The sequence below is a fragment of the Gracilinanus agilis genome, chromosome 1, assembly GCF_016433145.1.
Source record: "Gracilinanus agilis isolate LMUSP501 chromosome 1, AgileGrace, whole genome shotgun sequence".
NCBI classification, from domain to species: Eukaryota; Metazoa; Chordata; class Mammalia; order Didelphimorphia; family Didelphidae; genus Gracilinanus; species Gracilinanus agilis.
This window is the reverse complement of record NC_058130.1, coordinates 723,900,659-723,920,527: the sequence shown is the minus strand read 5'-3', so window position 1 is coordinate 723,920,527 and position 19,869 is coordinate 723,900,659. Positions and strand designations below refer to the sequence as shown.

The following is a 19,869-nucleotide window of genomic DNA, read 5'->3' as shown; positions in this document are numbered from 1 at the left end:
GACTGTTGTACTTTTGCATTGGATAGGCAAGTATGGTATAGTGGAAAGATTTTTGGTTCCAGCATTAAAAGAACATGAGTTCAAATCCCCACCTGATATTTGACTACCTTTGTGTTGTCGTCCAAGTCAGTGAACTTGCCTTACCCTCAGTTTCCTCAGCTGGAAAATGAAGAGTGGATTAGATGATCACTGAGGTACTTCCAGCCATGATTCTATAGGATCCTGGGTATCTCCATCTCTAAGCATAATGCCTGGCACGTAAGTGCTTGATTGATTGATTGACTGTAGGTAAGTCAGTTGATTTATCAGAGTCTCAGTTTCTTTATTTCTAAAGTGGGAACAATACCATTTCTACTTTCTATCTCATAGAATTCTTGTGGGGACATTGTACAGGTTTGTGGAATTTTGAGTTAGCAATCATCTTATAAAATTGTCATGTTTAACAGAGAGGAAAAGGGACTTTCTCAATAAATGTAAGTTGTTGCTCCTATGTTCTCTGGGGTCCAGCAAGAGAAAGGATTTTCTTGGATCTTAAGTTGGGATGATTGCAGAGGGAGAGCATAGACAACCAAAGATATTTCCCACAATCTGGCATTCAAGGGAGAGTGCTTGTGGGGATACTTAGAAGCAATTACTTTTCAATCCTTGCTCTCTTCTCTGGAAGAGAGATTAATGACTTATTCTGCTTGGCTCTAAGAATTAGGAGTAGTGCAAGGAGTTATGAGAAGAGATTTGGGCTTAATTAAGGAAGACCTTTCTAACAATATAAATTGCCAGCAGTGAAATATACTGCCTTCTGTAAGATGGGGAGTTCACTGTCACTGGAGCGGTACAGGAAGATCCAGAGGACTATTTATTGGACGGTAGAAGGAATTGTTCAAGAATTGGTTGGGCTGAATTAGACTTCTCAGTTCCTAGCTCTCAATTTCTCTGTTTCTCTGATTCCTTTTCCCCCTGGAAGGGTTTGCCATCAAGACAATCAATTATTGGACAAGCAACATGGGATAGTCAAAAGGTCACTTGCTCTGGTGTCAGAGGACCTGAAATCAACTTCAGACAAGTCACTGAACTGCTGTCAGTGAGATCCTTTATTTACACCATATCTTTCTTCATCCTGCCTGTTGACATTTGTTAAAGACACCATTAAAAATTTATCTCATACTTCTTAACTTCTTAAGTTGCCATTCCTAGCTCTATTTATCACAGCCTACGTAAGGCTGGAGAAAATCTTTTATAGCCATTGATAGTGATTTTCAGAGGATTCCCTCCCCTCACCATTTTTTTTTCTATAGTAGAATGTTAGCTACTTTAGAACTTGAGAAGTGTAAGCTCTGAATAAATGCTCAGGTGAGGCTTGTTCATAGAAGAAATTGGAATTGGTTAGTGCTGTCAACTGCCTTCTAGTGGAAATGTTAGAACTCCCCAGAGGTACAACTAGTAAAATAGTTAAACTGAAAATTTCCTCCTTTGGTTCTATTTCTCATACTTTGAGTGTATATCATCTTTTTTAAAAAAACAAACTTATGAAACTTTGGAATTTTATACATGTTTCATTTCTGTACAATTAGCTTTCACTATAGGAAATGACAAGATTCTTGGCTCCTCACTGACTTTATGACTACATGGTAACTCTACTATAGAATTCATTTAGTTGGATTCAAGTTGGAGTATGCTAAGGGAGAGGCATGGAACACTATGAGATGTCTACGGTGAATCAAATATACAAAATCCTGATAAATTTTGAGATTTTTGGGGGGGAAAAGAAAGTAGTGACTTAAGTGATTTGAGTCTAAGTCTGAGTACATGGTACTATAATTTTGTTATGAAAACTGCTGGATGAAATTCATTAAGTTGTTTACTGGGGTTATATTGTCACCTTTCCTTCTCCTTCCTTTCTATAGAACCAGTGTGACTTCTGTCATGTTTTTTATATTTTACATGTAATCCTTTTGTAGGGACTGCTTGAAATTTCTTTCATTTTTTTTATAAGTGGTATCTTGCTTTTTAGTATCAAGCATCAAACAAGGTAGCAATGGAGTGGTGGTACCAAAGGCCTTGTCAGCCTTTCTCAAGGATTCCCAACCAACCTCATCCTGTTCTTTTTAAAAATATTGAGCTGATTTTTCTTAAAATTCAGTAAATGTTTTTAGTGGAAAATCTCAACACCCAGATCACTTTGAACCTCAAATTTTATCTGATCAAGTCATGTTTTTGGCACAACTTTGATCTCTTTTGGCCATTCTTCAGTACATATACTAGTATAAAGTGCCTCGCACATGCTTGGACCCTTGCAGGTGATTTACAATGTTTCTGATCAGACATTAACAATAAGTGATTCCGGGGCAGCTAAGTGGCTCAGTGGATAGAGAGCCAGGCTCTGAGATGGGACATCCTAAGTTCAAATGTGACCTCAAACATTTCTAACTGTGTGACCCTGGTCAAGTCACTTAACCCCCATTACCTAGCCTTTACCCTCTTCTGTCTTAGAACCATTACACAGTATTGGTCTAAGACAGAAAGTAAGAGGTTTTTAAAAATAAAAGTAAAAGAATGGTTTTTATTTTATGAATCCACATATAAGCATTTCAGAATCTAAAAATATGTTACCATGAGTGATCATTTGTTGGAAAGCTATAATGTTGAATGGCTGGTGATTGTTCAGCATACTTTTATTCACTCCTTTTTTTCCTCCACTGAATTTTTTTTAAAGGAAGAATGATAGCAATAGGTAATATTTATCTAATCATTTGTAATTACCTAGTGATTTACAATCTATGCTCTTATTTGATCCTAATATTAATACTGTGGAAGTAGGTAGTAAAAGTACAATTATTACCATTTTACTAATGAGGAAAGTGAGGTCAAGAGAGGAAAATACCCCAGCACATATAGCTAGTGAGTGGCAGATCTGGAATTTGAGTATAGATCTTTGGCTCCAGATTGTCTGTTCTTGGCATTGTACCTCATTGCCTATACATAGGTAATGTAAACTAATCCTCCTGAAAGAATCTGAGAAGACCAATTGCATAATTGCATCCTTCATTCTTCTTTGCCTGTTACTAACGCCTCCCTCCCAGTACCACCTAAGTGGCTCTTGTTGGCTTGCTTTCAGAAGCCCTGACAGTTGTATGAGAACTCAGGCATCCTGTGTTGTGTAGGATAAATGAGTCTGGGGAAGCAGCTGGGCCAGCCACAAACCAGAAATTCCACTTGTTTTTCATTCTGTTGCTTTGATCTTTCATTTTAAAAAATTGCTACCAGGTGAATTTAGTAAGCAGTATCAGTCATGGGATTTCTTGTTGGAATATTTATATGTGAACAGATAACACATTTATGCATGTGTGTATATTGGTATATTTACATGCACACAGATAATATATCTATTCAATTAATTATAAATGCATGTAAACATGTTCAATGCCTGTTGCTGATCTTTGCTGCAATTTATTTACGAATCTCATTAGTAAAACTAGATTCACCAGAAGTTATTCTTCTCCATCTCAGTAGTAATTACCATACAACAGAATTTATGTCTCAAGTTTTTGGCTTCTATCTTCTCACTGATTAGGCAGAAATTCAGTGTCCTGCTAGGTTTAAGGTTTCCTGAAAAGCATTCTGGGAAAGCCATATTATAGAATTAATTCCCAAGTGTTCTTTTGGAAAGTATGCTCCTATTCTTTTTTAATGGTATTAACCTTTTGAGTTCCAAAGAGCGATCACTACTTTTGAAAATCAAAAAGTAAAAAATTAAGATTTTTACCTGGGGTGGAGCCTGTCCCTGAGCTTTTAACAGCATTTAACCTGCGGTAAACCATTTTCTTCATATTGTTTTTGCTAAAGTAAGTCCTGTGTGTGGTTTCGGTGCACCGCTTGGGTAACTGCTGAAACTGCTGTGGTTTTTGAGCTAACTTGCCTTCTCAAGTCTTCTAAACTTTTTTATACTGTTAATGAAAACTCTTAACATTGGCATTCAAAAATAATCATGGGTGGTACTTACCATTAGGACCATAAAAATGGTCCATAATTCTCCAATAATTTAGAAGCCTCTTTTTTTTTTTTAAATCAGATTTCATCTGGTCAGTTCTGGGTACCACATTTCAAGGGGGATATTAGCAAATTAGACCCTAATCAGTGGAGAATAACCAAGAGAAGGACACAAATCAGTCAAATATGAGAATGTTTTGTAGAAGGGGGCCTGTTTAGCCTAGAGAAGAAAAGATTCAAATCATATAGGGGACATAATAGCTATCTTAAAATATAGGAAAGCAGGACTTCTTTTATTCTCTTGGAGATTTGACTCAATATAAAGAACTGACTAATAATTAGAGCTGTTTAATATAGAAGGGAACACCTGGAAAGGCGTGAAGTTTCCCATCACTGGAGGTGTTCAGACAGATACTAGTTAAACATATGGAGAATACTGTAGAAATTTTCTGCATCACTTAGGTTTTTGGACTAGAATATTCTCTAAGGTCCCCCCCCCTTTTTTTTTTTTTTTTTTTTTTTTTTTTTGGAAATTCTGTGATTCTATCTAGAGTTGCATATCAGTGTACCCTAGTGATACAACCAGTGGTAAAATTAGTGAATTTGTTAAGTGGAGTAAAGAAAGCAAAATTACTTCATCACATATAAGATAAGATTTATTTCAAGAAATGGGAAAATGATTTAACAAATTATCAGAAGTATTTACATAAAAATAGGAATTAGATTGAAAATATTTTAAAATGAAGCAGCTAAAAATAATCAGCATGTGTGCAAAGTAAAATAGAAGACTTGAATAAGCAGGTCCATGCTTAATAGATACGTACTTCCTTCTGCACAAATTTGCTGTTTTATTATAAGTGCATTCTATTGCTAAACCAGAAAAATCTCTTAACACTTTTTTGCACGTGTTGAGTCCATCATAGTCTTCATGCAAAACATTAAAAACAGACAAACGAGAAAAACAGTTTTTACTTTGAAAACAAGAGGCAAACAGTTGGTGTGCCCTGGTTTCACATTAACAAAGTCATGATTTCCAAACAACAGTGGTTTCAGCAATAGAGCAAAACTAAGAGAAGGCAGTTTTTGAAGTGAGCAGCTCTTTTCATCTCTCTGATAATCTGCCTGGTTGTTAGAAACCTCAGTTTGAAATGCTTGTAAACGGAGTACATTTCGGCACCCATTACCTTTGTAGTGACAGATACTCAGAAATCTCAGCTAAAATTTGATCAAGACAGTTTATTGGAAAGTACATTTAGCCATGTAGGGATGTGGGTACTATGGTCAGGACCCCTATTTAGCTCTTGTCTGCCCCCTAATTGAGACTTTGCCCATCCACATGAGGCAATATATAGAGCCCGTTATACTAGGCTCAAAATCCTAATACTGACTTTGACCCTAGTTATATTACTTTGGGGAGGACCTTTCACTTCTGAGAAGCCACGTTGTTCTGGATGTTCACAAGAGGAGACCACCACTTGATGATAATACCTTAATGCCCACAAAGCTTAATGCCCACAAACCTGAGAACCAGGAGCCAGGAGCATACACTTTGTAAATGGTACAGCACTATATATATGTCATCTGTTTTTTATCCTCGTTTATTCCCTCCTTGTCCAGGTGTTTAAAGAGACCTGTTTGTGTATTCAAAGCATGAATTTAAGGGTTCTGCCTGTGGCTCTCAGCTTGGAGCACTGAACTACAACCAAGCCCTCCATGAAGTTCTACTTCTCAACAATAAAAATTCAGCAAGCATTTCTGAGTTTTTTTTTTTTTTTTTTTTTTTTAGTTTTTTTTAGCTGAGATATGAGGCTTTTTTCATTTTTCTTCTTTTTTTTTTTTGGCTGAAATTGAATTTTTACATTTTATTATGGGTAACAGGAAGTATCAAAAGTGGGGAAGGGCAACCATAATAGATGATTTATGCCTCCCAAACCAAGGAGAGGTCTTCCTTCCCGTCCTCCCTCTGATCTCAGATATTCTCCCAGAAACTGCTTCAGACCCAGTTGACCCTCTTGATTGTAGGAGACAAATTGCCCCATCCTCAAACCTGGGAATATGTCTGGGAATGCAGTAGAATGTCAGGTGCCCTTTTGTCTCGAGAGAGCAGTAATCAGGCTTGTAGATATTGAGAGGAACTATGATAATAACTTTGGTTTTTCCATATAAAGAACTATACAGTCTCCGTAAGAAAACCCTTAGGCGGGGCAGCTGGGTAGCTCAGTGGATGGAGATTCAGGCTTAGAGACGGGAGGTCCTAGGTTCAAATCCGGACTCAGACACTTCCTAGCTGTGTGACCCTGGGCAAGTCACTTTGCCCTCATTGCCCACCCTTACCACTCTTCCACCTAGAAGCCAATACACAGATGTTAAGGGTTTAAAAAAAATTTAAAAAAAAAAGAAAAGAAAAGAAAAAACCCTTAGGAATCAAATGTAGCACTGTCCAGTTTATGAGACTTCTTGTCAGAGCCAGTGTTTACTAATATTTTCAACCCTGAAATTGAGGTACACATAGGTTCAGATTAGATTCACTTTTGCTTCTCCATAGTTAAATAGCCAAGTTTGTTTAGTTTCAAGAAAGGCAGTTGAATCCGTTTTGAATAGGTATGATATTTTTTAAAAGGGAGAACTGGACTTATTATAATGAGTTAAGAAAAGCAATACTTAGTATTGCTTGGGACATCTGACCAATTTGAGAAGATTTGTCTTAAAAGTAACACAAGCTATACTTTACTTTGGTCCTTTTTTATAGCATTGGAAAGTGTGTGCTGTGCCTTTTAGTGCTGCATCCCTGGCACCATCAGCATGCTCTGTGTGCCAACAACTAACTAAGTTGTCCATTGGACCAGCAGAGAAAAGGAATGCCTCTGGTTGCTGGCAGCCTAAAATATGTCACCAGCCAGATAAACCTGAAGGGGTGGCCAGTTACACAGCTAAGCTAGTGTCTCTGCTATGCTATTAGGAAATTTGCATTCAGAAAAATGTGTGAATTCATAACAATGTGGTTCACATTTATATTGTAGGTTACAGTTTACTAAGTACTTTCCTCACAATAGCAAGTATTATTTCTGACTTACACATGAGAAAAGCAAAGTTCAGAGGTTAAAATGATTTGTGTGCAAGCTCAGATGGCTAGCAAGTGTTAGGAATTCAAAAACTTGGGTTTCACAGACCTGAGTTCAAACTTAGGTTTTCTAATTCTCCATCTGGTTCTCTTTCTTTTTTAAAAAAATCCTTACCTGCTGTCTTAGAATCAATACAAGGATTGGTTCCAAGGCAAAAGAATGGTGAGGGCTAGGCGATTGGGGTGAAATGATTTGTCCAGAGTCACCCAGCTAGGAAATATCTGAAGCCAAATTTCAACCCCAGGTCCACCTGACTCCAGGCCTGACTCACTATCCACTGAACCACCTACTTGCTCTCTGGTACTCTTTCTACCAGAACAATTAAGCTATATTGGAATCAACACAGGTAGTAGCTTCAGTGCGCTAAAACAGAACTGTTGTCAAAGTTCCTTCTCTGGCTTGGCAAACTTATGTTATATTTATCTAAAATATGCATGGCAAATCATTGATTGGTTCAGGGGCATTCTGATAAAATTAGAATTTCATTGGTTCTGAGAATGTCCCAGCTTCTACTTGAATGCTTTTAAAGTTAGATACATGCCACCACTTTCTATTCACAGGTTGACCCTACAACCTTGTTCCCTAGCTTCATTGTAAAATCTCTTTGTGCTACCTTCTTCAAGAGACTCTATTCTTCTAAAGGCCTTTTGATGGTGATGAAAAGTGCAAAGATGAATAGGCAGGTAGAAGCTACAGTTTATAGCCATCCTCTGCCCTCAGCAGAGCCTTGGAATCCTTGCATATTGGCTCTTTCCCTTAAAGCTGAGTAGTTATTTGGGGGAAGTGTGCAGTGGAGAGGGAGGCAAATCCTCAAGGCCAGTTCCTTCAGGGAAGTCCAAACTCATGCTAAGATTTTACTGTTCTGCTCAGAAGGAATAAAACTGGAGATGAGGAGGAGGAAAAAAGGATAGATGGAATGCATGAAATAAAAGAAAAAAGAATATTTGCAGGAAAAGTGGAGAAGCATTGTGAAACTGGAAATATAGTGTCTGGAGAGGAAAAAGACAAGAGGATCAGAAGAATCAAAGTTAGAAAAATTAAGAAACATTTATGTCCATGAGACCCTAGTAACTATTTCATAAAGAGAATTTATATAAGAAAGAGAATATATTCCCTATTGTGTGAGTCATAGCTATACTCAGTTATTGATCACACTACCATAAATGTGACTTAAAGAATGAAGAAAATTGCACTTTCTTAGATTTTTGTCGGGCCCATGAATCTTCTTATCATTTACCCATTTTGAAACAAGAAGTCTTTTAATGCATAAAAAGAAAAGCATAAAGGAATCTGAAATCTTCCCCTCTAAAAAATGGGTACAAAAGAAGACAGTTATTGGGAGAAGATACCCCCAATTTTATGGAACAGATGACCACTTAACTGTGTTTCTCACAGGTTTTCCACTTATCTTAATAATTGTGTTTGTTTTTTCCTTATTTCAAACAAGACAAAGCACAGTCAAGACTACTGTAGCAGTTATGTGATATGCTATATTGGGAAAAGCAGCACTCCTTTTGGAGAAGCCACTCTAATTTGTAAAACTAGAGTCAAACCTTCTGGAGTTACAAAGATGAAAAATAATAGTCCTTGCCCTCCAAGGGCTTGTAGTCTACTAGGGAATAAAACATGTACACAAAACTGTTATATAAGGTAGAAATGTATAATTTCATGGAAGAAGTTAATAGAGAGAGACAAAAGATTTGGGGAGTGAGGGATCACTTTTAATTGGAGTGTCTGGGAAGCCTTCATGGAAGATGTGGCCTCTCCTGAGTTGACCCTTGAAGAATTCTAATGGATGGAGATCTGAAGGGAGGTCACCTATTTAATCAGATTGGTGAGGAAATTCAACAAGTATAATAAACTCTTTGGAGGGAAGGGGCCACACATACATATTAATACAAAACTTTAGGATAAAGTAAACTTTAGGATAAACCAAAGAAAAACAACTGGCTAATAATATCTCTTTGTGGTCAGAAAATTAGTAGGTTATGCTTCTTTTGACACTTTCACTTCCAACCTCTGCCTTTCAGAACACCAGTTAGCCTTGGGAACAAGAGAGTGATCACATGTACCCTTTGCCTTATCTACTGCCTCACAATTTTTTTTATTGCACATTAAATTCTGCAAAAGAGAGTTCTTTTCTTAGTAAAAGATATTTGGATTGGATTATGTGGCTATTGGGGTAACTTCAACTTTGAGCTGTTGGTTCTATTCATTAAATCATCAGATGAAGCAGAAGTTTTTAAGAGAGACACAATCTAGTAATTTGTTGACTATTCTTGGATTAGCTGCAGCACACAAGATACTATATTGCCCTTTTGTATAAAGATGATAATCCTGACCTACTTTCACTAGAACACCACCTATATATCTGCCAGTGATGGAGAGCAGTTTGTGCTTAATTCATCCATACATCCCTAGCTCTGGCCCACTACTCCCTTACTTCCATTACTAATAAGCTTTTGTTGTTGTTGTTGTGCTAGACCAGCTAACAATAAGTGACATTTATATACAACTTTAAGATCTGACAAATGCTCTATGTATATTATTTCATTTGGTCATCACAATCCTGTGAAGTAGGTGATCCAGTTTGGGGGAGGAGAGGAAATGTTGGTCTGTACCTGTGATTTCATCATGTAGGAAACTCACAACTGCTTCCACAAAGATACACCAGCAGATTGTTTGTAACATAGCCTTTGTTATAGGAAATTTATAATTATAGGTATTTTATTATAAATTTCCTGTGACACCTTAGAAAGTTAAATGACTTGCCGATAATTACACTGCTAATAAATGTCAGAGGCAGGTCTTTAAACCAAGGTTTTCTTGACCCTGCAGCTGGAACTCTATCCACTATACTGGGCTGCTTCTGCTATATATCTATAGGTATTTTTATCCCTGTTTTACAGATGAGGAAACTGAGGTTTTGGCTTGCCCTTGGCCCACATAGTAGGTAAGTGCCAGAAATAAGATCTGAACCTTGGACGTACAGTCCCAGATTTAGTTCTATTAGAACTTCAAAAGGTTTCTTTAAATCTTTCATTTTAAAGGTGGGCAAACTGAGGTCCAAAGAAATGTCTTGCTCAAGATCACATAGATCTCACGTGACTGGGCCAGGAATCAAGCCTAGAACCTCTGATGCCAAAACCATTCTTTTATGATCCTTGAATCCACATTCTAACTGAAAACTAGTCCTGAGATAAAGGCAAGGAAGCTGAACAACCACACCTTGGTCAGGCATTGTGCTATAGGAGGAAATAATATTGTCTTTGGTGTCCCAAATTATCAGTTTTACTCCAAGTTCTAGCCATTTTTGGGCTTTCTGGGCTTAGTTTTCTTCATTTATAAAACTGAATTGGACTAGATGATCTCTGAAGTCCCAACTCTTAAGTCCTATGAACTGTGGATCCTAAAAATGTAAGTGCTGGAAAGGAGCCTTAGAGCATATGTATAAATGAGAATTGGAGGAGATCCTAGAATAAAGAATATCAGACATGGAATGAACTTTAGAATGTAGAATATTGGAGCTGTAAGTGACCCTGGACCCTAGAGACTTTCTATAAAGAAACTAAGCCCCAGAGAAGGAAATAAGTGCTTGGGAAAGCCAAAGTAGTCTTTCTTGACACCTGGTCCTTCTGTCATGCTTCCTCCCACCCATTGTTAACTTAGACATCATGAAGAGAAATGATTTAGGTTTATCCTCCACTCCAAATGAATAAGCATTTATTAAGCATCTGCTATGTGCATAGTAGAACTAGATGATACAGTGGATAGATTTCTAGCCTAGAATCCAGAAGACTCACCTTCCCAAATTCACATCTGGCCTCAGACACTTACTAGTTAGATGATCTTGGACTAGTCAGTTAACTCTGTTTGCCTCAGTTTCCTCATCTCAAAATTGCAGGCAAATCCAGTGCCTTTGCCAAGAAAACCCTAAATGGGGACACAGACATAACTTTGAAACAACTGAACTGAAATGTGCAGTGTTGTATTTGGCACTGGCAATACAAGGTGAGGGGGAAAAAGCCTCTGCCTTTAGGGAGCTTACATTCTTCAAAATAATGAAGTGATAACTAAAAAAGAACATCTGTTGTTACTTGCTTATTAAAAGCCCCTAGATTGGTTGCTCCATCTTCAAGGACAGCTCCTATTGTTCCAGTTGTTAAGTCACCAAGAAGCGAGACTGGCAGAAGGAAAACAAGAACATTTAAAACCAGGTGGAGCTTGTTGGATTTTCCTGAAGCATTACCACGGATATATTATAAAACTAAAATTTGTTTGTAATTAGCCCTGTCTATCTACATAATGTAGAAACGAAACTTTGTTTTCAATTGACTGCCAATAAAAACTCAGATTCTTAATTACTGTCTTTTTCTCCTTTGTCAGGATTTTTGCTATTCAAATTGGCAACAGTATCTTTTTTAATCTTGCAACAAATTTTAAACATTTCTAGTTCTAAAACTTTTTTTAACAGCTACCTCTAATTTTTGCTTTTCTTGTCAAAAGCATTAGCACAAGTCACCTTACATTTACTTTGCTTTTATTATTCACAAATACTTATGAAAATGGAGATAAAAGGATTTATTTTTTAAATTCCTGAGGGAAGACAGTGACACTGAAGTCCTTTGGTGATTACGAGATGAATTTCTCTACAATCATCCAAAAAAAAGGGAAATGGCTTCATGGGGGAAAGGAAATCCAGGGCTCTCCAACTCAGGGGTTTGCTTTTTCCATGGTAAGTAACCTATATATTTTTTTCTCCTTTTTTTCTCCTAAACTTTCCAGGTAAAAGTACACCTGTAAGCCAGCTTGGGTCTGCAGATTTTTCCAAACCCCCTGATCCATTCCAGCCATTTGGGGCTGACAACAGTGACCCGTTTCAAAATAAAAAGGGTTTTGGGGACCCATTTAGTGGAAACGATCCATTTGCTCCCTCCTCTTCAACTCAAACTCCTAAAGACTCTTCCTTGGGTTTTGCAGACTTCAGCTCTGTAAGTTACGTTCATTGTCTCTGAGCCAACCACTTTCTGCTCCTCGCTTGCTGCAATCTTTTGGGTTTTTTATTTTTTAAACTGCAAACCTGCTGTCCACTGGCTTGTTGTCTCTTAGTACTTCATGCTGTTCTCATCATTATCCTGTATTTCTATTTCTGTAAAAAAAAAATTGCTAATAAAAAATCACTGTGAATTTGACACTACTTTAAAGGGACATGTTTACTATCCAGTAGGATGGAAAACCTACCTTTTCACGTTCTTTGTTGTAGCCTCTTTGTATTGTTTTGTTGCATGAAAGGCCACTTTGTATTTGAGTTTTGAGTTTTGAGAGCCAAGATGTAAAACCCTTCAGAAGTTTTCCTATTTTCAATTCAATCAATAAACATTTATTAAGCACCTACTGTGTGCCAAGGCACTGTGCTAAGCGCAATTGAAATTTTTTTTTTTTTTTTGCTGTCCCTTGGAAATTCCTATAGCAAAGAGAGATTTCATTTGTTTGTAGAAAAATTCTGACTGTCCTTTCACAGTGTGTTCTGGGTTACCAGTATGAATTATGAAGACCTGAACTGTGAAGGCGGATTAGTGAAAAATGATTGATGTTCATATAACGTCCCTGTTGCTTTTTTACATCAAAAACAAAAACTATTTAAGAGAAACATTTTAAGTCCTGCTTAAGAAATTATCATCAGAACATCCATATTCTACTTCATCAAGGAATCTCAAAGGGTCTTTGAGCAAAAATAAGTGCCTTTTCAGAAATAAATGCCCAAGTTTTAAAAGTCTGACTTTGTTTTAAGTGTAGACAGAGGAAATATTAATGACTTTTTACTACCTATTCTTGGACAACAAAATTCCTTTTTTCTATAGCTTCAGTTTTTTTCTTCCATATATTAAAATGGATTTGATGATATGTTGCTCTGTCATTTAAAAAAAACAACATCAACTTATACTTTAGTATTTCAAGGATCCATCATTTCATCCTTGCTGGTGCTCCCTCCCCCAACACAGATGGCAAACCTTAGGAACCATCCTTAGGAAAGTGTTTAGCTACTTCTTGTGGCCAAAAAAGGTAACTTTTTTTTTTTTAAGGTAGTTCTAGGGCTGTGCCTCTTCTGACATAAGTTGGCTAGTCTTCAGGGGACAAATGTACAGTATAAGCCCTGCACTCATAATCTTCCCAGCTTCCTAGAACCAGCTGGAATTTATGGTCCAGAGCCCAGGGTCATCTCCATACCATGATGGGGTATCAGAGGCAGACTTCAGCAACCTTTACTTAAGAATTGTAAAGCAACCTGTTTGGCCATTATTTGTGAAACTTGTGATGTAGAGATGTTTGACTCATGGACTATCCATTTTAGACATGTTTTGTTGGCATATTAGTGCACAATAAACACAAAGTTCATTTTAAAAAAACATATGTTTAGGTGAAGTACACCGTGCTTATCTTTATTTTAGTGTATTTGAGGTACTTAAGCTACTGAAATTATCAGAGCATTTGGCATTCTGTAAATATTTTATAACCTGAGTTAGTTAAATCTTGTCTGGTCGGTGCTAACTTTTGTCAATGTATGCAAATGGTGACGTTGTTAATAAAAGTCAGAAACAAAACTTGCTTTATCTATAGTTTCTTGAATAGCACTTAATTTCTTAAAAAGAAGCAGCAGCAGAGATACTCATTATCTAAGAACATTCTTAGATAGTGAGAGGGTAAGTTGAGTTGGATGGCAATTTGAGGAAAATGACTGGTCTCCATAAAAGACCTAGTTGTACATTCTGCATTTGATCATATACTTTCATCTTTGGAAAATCCAGAAAAGAATCACCAAGTATCCCAGTGTCTATTGGTGCCATGTTTCTCCATTTTGATTTGTGGCTTTCTTTGGCCTAAACAGAATAGTTGTTAACATAGGCAATAAGCAATATTGATAACCAATAACTTTTACTTTAAGGAAAAGAGCCTAAGCCTGTCCAAGTGGGATTTATAATACCACACTGTTTACTGCTAACAGTTGCTTTTCAATCTTTAAACACTCATTTTTTTTTTACAGAAGAAATCATCAGCTAGTAGACCCAGCCCATGGACTTTGAGAAAGATGATTTGATCTACTGGTGTGCTTTGGTTTTGATTCATATTTTTCCCATTCAGTTATATCATAATCTTAAAAGATTCCAGAATGTTTGCTTTTCAAATATAGTCTTTTTCTCTAAATGCTAGCAAATTTCTTTCTACCTTGAAGAGACTTGCAATTCAAGAGGACCTGAGGCTTCCTTTCTTTTCAGTAGTATTCTAGGTTGGACCATCTAACATGCTGAGTGGATCATAGCCAGTGTACAATGACTCTTGTCTTCCTCTTCAAAGTTGTGACCATTTCTAAAATGATGGCAGTCAAATAGCTATAATAACTTGAATCTTCAGCGCTTCATGGCTTCTTTTATTTTTTCCATTACCTTCTAATGCTTTTATTGAATGTCTTTTAAATGTTGAAAAAAAAATTCTTTTGTTATTTCAAGCACAAGAAATGATGGCCAAGATAACAGTAGCCATCCAGCACATTGAAAATGTGGCTTCTTTTGGAATTGATGTTCATGGGATAAAATGTTAAGAATTTCACTTTTTGCCTGAAAGGAACATGGTAAGGCTTAAGTTCAGTGAATCTAGACTTTTGTTTTTCCATTCATGATGCCCTGTTTGGCTCACCCCCAATTAAGTCTTTTGCCTTAGGTCAGCTTCTTTGAAATTCTCTGAATATATAAGTGATGTGATCATTACTGGTAGAATGTCTATTCTAGGAAAGTTGGTGGTGCTATTTACTTTGATTTTTAGCAAGCAAATATCATCCATCTTTGGTATTTCTTTTTTTAAGAAGACATAAAAAATACATGTTAGAAAGGAAAATCTGTGGTTTAGTAACAATGGCCCTTTCCCAGAAGTCTACTTTTGTAGGAGAGGAAATGTCAGATTGGCTACATTGTATGTTTCATTACTGACAGTTGAATAAGATTTCTTTCTCTGAATGCCTGACTTCTTTGGGGTAAAGCAACTTTTTCACATACTATTTCAGAATGAAGCTAGTATGCGCTTGATTTCTTAATGCAGTGGTGATTTTAATGAAAGAGACCACATGGTATTATGGAAATAAATAACCTGGGACTGAGAGCTGTCCTTGCTGCCACAAGCTAACCAGATGATCTTGGTCAAATCACTTCTCTTCTCTGAGCCTCAGTTTCCTTATCTGTAAAATGAGAGTTGCACAAGAGAATCTCTTAGTTCCTTTCTAGCTTTAATGGTCCTGGTTATATAATTTTTTAAAATGTTGCTTAGTCATGGTAGCAAATAAACTTTTATTTTAAACTCCCCCCCCCCTTTTTTTTTTTTGTGACTGCCAGAATCAGTACCTAATAACATATTTTAAGTAACTCCTTAGCAGCTTGAATTCAGCATGCAAGGAGTTAGATACCCATTTTCTTGGCTCTCACTCAGTTTTTTTAACTAAATGTCTCGAGATAATCACAAATCCATGGGACACCATGCAGCATGTGTCTCACAAGGATAGTGGTTACCTGTTCTAAAGCAGTGGCACCTGCTTTATGAAATATCTGTTAGGCTTAACGCTGGTAATTAAAATCTACAATGATATCAGTGAGAAACCTTTCATTAGTCTTCCTAAATATATTAGATCTCAATCTTAAGTGGGGACAAATCACAGAATGGAAGTTTTCATTTTTTGAGGAATAAATCACCTTTGGTCTTTGGATGATTAGTCACTAAAACAGTGTGCAGTTGCAATGGTGACGATAGATGTATTTGAATTAAAAATGAATTCTCCTAGTGGGCAGGTAGGTGGCTCAGATAGGGAGCCAGGACTGGAGATGGGCAGTCTCAGATTCAAATCTGGCCTCAGATACTCCCTAGCTGTGTAACCCCAGGCAAGTCACTTAACCCTTACCATTCTTCTGTCATATCACCAATACTTAGTATTGGCTCTAAGAAGATAAGGGTTTTTAAAAAAATTAATACTCTAATAATGCCGATCATTTCTGAAAGCAAAACCAGGAATATAGTATGGCCTAATGTCAAGGGCAATGGACTGGAAATTATAATATCAATTGGAAAACCAAGGATCTTAATCCTAGCCTAGTCCTTGCCCCTAACCTGTTGTGTGCCCTTGGACAAGTCTCTCTCTCTCTCTACCTCTCCCTTTTGTTACACTGTAAAATTGGAGGTTTGAACTAGGTCAAATGAAATCGGTAGGCTTTTATTGAATGCTTTCTATGTCCCTTCCAAATCTGAGTTTCAGTGGATCGAAATTAGCTCCACCTCTTAGCAAAGATGACTGGCATTAGCATGATCCAGTGACTTCTGTAGGTACTTATCATTTCTTATCTATCATACAACATTCACTAAGTTAGGAGGAATTAGCAAAACCTCTAAAGAATAATTAGATTAAATTATATGCATATTGACTACTTACTAAGCAAAGAAAGCACTGTGGTAGTTGATATGGGGACACAAGAGAAACTTATGTAGGAAGTTCCTAAGAGATGATGAGCCTTTTCCTTACTCCCAACTCTCTGTACACCCTAAAATTAGGGATTTGGAGGACTGAGTAGAATGGAGTATTGAGGCCAAGTAGTACTATAAATTTTGGAAACATTTGTACAGAGTGCCCCAAAAGCTGCTAAAGTTTAAAACTAACTACACTAAGGCCTTTGGGACACCTTCTATTGATCTGGTCTCAGAGAGATGGGATTTGAAAATTCCCATTCCTACTTCTCTTCCTCTGTCCTCTGGGATTTGACTTTACTTTACCTCTGTGAAATGAGGAGTAGATGTATTCTCTAAGCTCCTCCTTACAGTGATGAGACTACTCAAGGAACTGAAGGTAAATCTCATTTACTTCACTAAATACATTTATGAAATGAATCAAGTTAGAGATATTACTATAACTTGCAATTAAATGATGAGGATATTAGAAGCTGACAGGGCAAATGGAAGTATAAACTCCAGTCCCCACTCTGCCACTAAGTTGCTGTGTCTATTTGGGCAATTCACCTTCCCTTTGGGGATTTCTTGTATCTGACTGTAAAGAGATTGAACTAGGTGATCTCTAAAGGCCCTTTTAGTTCCGACTTTCTATGATTATGACCATGATAATTATATTGGGGGAAGGGGTTGGTGGTGGACATTTTACTTCATCTTCATATATATGAATATCTTTTGCTTTTATATCACTTTAATTTCTGAACTTATGCCTGCTTTCTTACCCAGTGACCCAGCCCGTGTAACAAAGATTTAAAAAAGAACAGAAAAAAAAAATACCACTTCCACGGGCCTAAACACTATTCACCAAATCTGACAATATGTACAGTGTTCTATGGAGCATTTATTTTAAATAGCAAAGTTAGATTGGGTCATTTATAGTCACCAACCCCTATACCATTTTTACTTTGGAAAGGGACCAATCAGTCAGTATCATATGATAGCTACAAATAGCTACCCAGCTGACACAAGAGAAGCCAGATCTCAAGTTTGTTTCAAATAAAACTTCAGAGTCTGTTTCTAATTTTTTTAAGCACTCAAGACTTTTTAAAATGCCAGTTACAACTCAGTGAGACTGTACTCCAGCTTATTGACTTTGTAATGATTTGCTTAAATCTTTGAAACTTAGTGCATTAGGAGGAACTTTAAATTGGGAGCATCTTTGCCGCATCTGAAGGCATTCCTAGATGCTTTCATCTGGAAGCTCACATGACTATTTTTATGTTTGTAGTGTCATTTGAATTTTGCTTCTGTTTGGTAAGAGAAAACTTTTTTTTTGAACATATCTGTGTCCTTGCCTTTGATATCACAGCATAGCATCAAAGTAGCCCACAGACTTCTCTGAAAACAGGCTCCAAATCAATAGTTAATATGATCATCATTCCTAAGTATTTAAGAGGCCACCTTGCAATAATATATATAATATATCCGCATTCACGCATTCTTACCTATTCAGTGCTTTGCGGCCAATGGAGCTTCTCATTTGGAGGAGGGGCAGCCCAGTGGGAAAGTATCGGCAGCGATGGTCATATCTGGGGGGGGTTGCTTTTATGAAGCTATTTGTTGGCAAGAAATTGAGGCCCCAAAGAATGTCAGCTTGAAAAGTTGCTGGCTTGATGGGGAATTTTAATGCCACATCATGGAGAAGGACAATGAGAGGGCTGTGGGTTTCTGGTTCCAATCCCCAGTCAGTGATGTACCTCTCTAGCCTGACCAGGAGTACTCCTTAATGAAAATGATTATACACTGTGTCACCCGTGCTTCCTGCTAGCATTTGCTGATGTATGCTAGGTTTTTCTCCGCACTGCAAATGCTTTTTTCCCCCCTCCCTGCTAGCATTTTGACTTACCATCTTGCATATATGCTTTGTGGGAGCATCAAGAATTGTCTCCAGTGTTTTATTAACCAAAGTTCCATTTTTATTTTTTAGTTTGGAAATGAGGAGCAGCAGCTGGCGTGGGCCAAGCGCGAGAGTGAGAGAGCAGAGCAGGAGAGGCTAGCTCGGTTGCGGAGACAAGAGCAGGAAGACCTTGAGTTGGCGATTGCACTCAGTAAGGCTGACATGACAGAGTCTTAGAGGCGGCCTTCAGTAACCACACCACCAAGGCAGAAACTGTAAAACAATCCAACAGAACTAAAACGGGCGGGGGCTTTTTAGCCAGAGTACACGAACCCCTCTTTTCTGTGGTCACCTAATCTCAGCCACTTGTAAGTCAGAGCCTGTGTAGACTGGCTGGCCCTAGAAACCTGGACTCAGTGTGGCTTTGTTGAGCATCCAATACACTGCAAACACTGTACCCCCCCTTCTCCATTAAGGTTCCTTCCTGCGTGTAAGAAATGTAACCCGCGACTGCAAGGTACCTCCCGAAAGCCACGCTGCTCTGCGATGGGGACGTGTAACGTATGCTGCTGCCGCTGCCGAGGCTGTGCTGTGAACAATGCCATCGTAGTCCAGGGGGTTCTGCATAAACCTAAAAGGTTTCTAGAAGGAAGAGGTTAATCCGAAAGGAAATTGTTCTCTTTTCCTTCACGCCTCTGTATTCATAGGATACAATCAAATATAAAATATTCCAGAGCAAAACATCATTTTGAGAGCAGAGCCTTTCTCAGACAGGCATACTACCCCTCTCCTCACCTAGCATCATTAAATGGTTCCACTAAAATACAATATTTAAACAAAACATTAGAATGGATAATTAATCAGGAACAGTGTCATGAGTGGGCATTTATCTGAATGATATCATAGCAGGGTTTCATGACATGATGGTGGTGTTCGACTATCATCTGGCAATGACATTATTGCAAAACATTATTGACTGAGATAATGTGATGTGGGGTATGCCTGTATTCCTTTTATATCAGTGAGATGTGACTTATGAGATAGAAAACTGATTATGTATGCATTAGTTGTATAAAAAATTAAGTTTGAATGATTAATATAAAATATTTTGAATACAAAAACATGAGAATTGTTTTTATTATTTAAGCATTGCATAAAAATTAATATTTCTATTGGTATTTTAGTTTGATCCTGGTACAGTGGATTAGCGAAACTTTTCTTTAGACCCTGTCTTTCTAATTTTAGATATACCTTGGATCCCAATGATGCCAATTTCAAAAGTGCTTCAAGGATTTTTTTTTCGCATAGAATATGATAGTTAGAAAATTTACTGTATTGTTGCTTTACTAAAAGAGAAATTTCTTTCAGCTAATTGACTGAGCCTACATC

The 19,869-nt window shown here is 37.3% G+C and overlaps 1 protein-coding gene across 1 annotated transcript in view; it reads left to right on the top strand.

The window, feature by feature from the left end:
• Positions 1-19,601, top strand: part of EPS15L1 (epidermal growth factor receptor pathway substrate 15 like 1) — a 107,340-nt gene extending 87,739 nt beyond the window's left edge. Inside the window, exons 23-25 of the mRNA XM_044671556.1 lie at positions 11,892-12,097; positions 18,571-18,691; positions 18,957-19,601. Coding sequence (XP_044527491.1) covers positions 11,892-12,097; positions 18,571-18,691; positions 18,957-19,075 — 446 coding nt within the window. The 3' untranslated portion in view covers positions 19,076-19,601. The remainder of the gene's footprint in view (positions 1-11,891; positions 12,098-18,570; positions 18,692-18,956) is intronic.
• Positions 19,602-19,869: the final 268 nt, after the last annotated feature.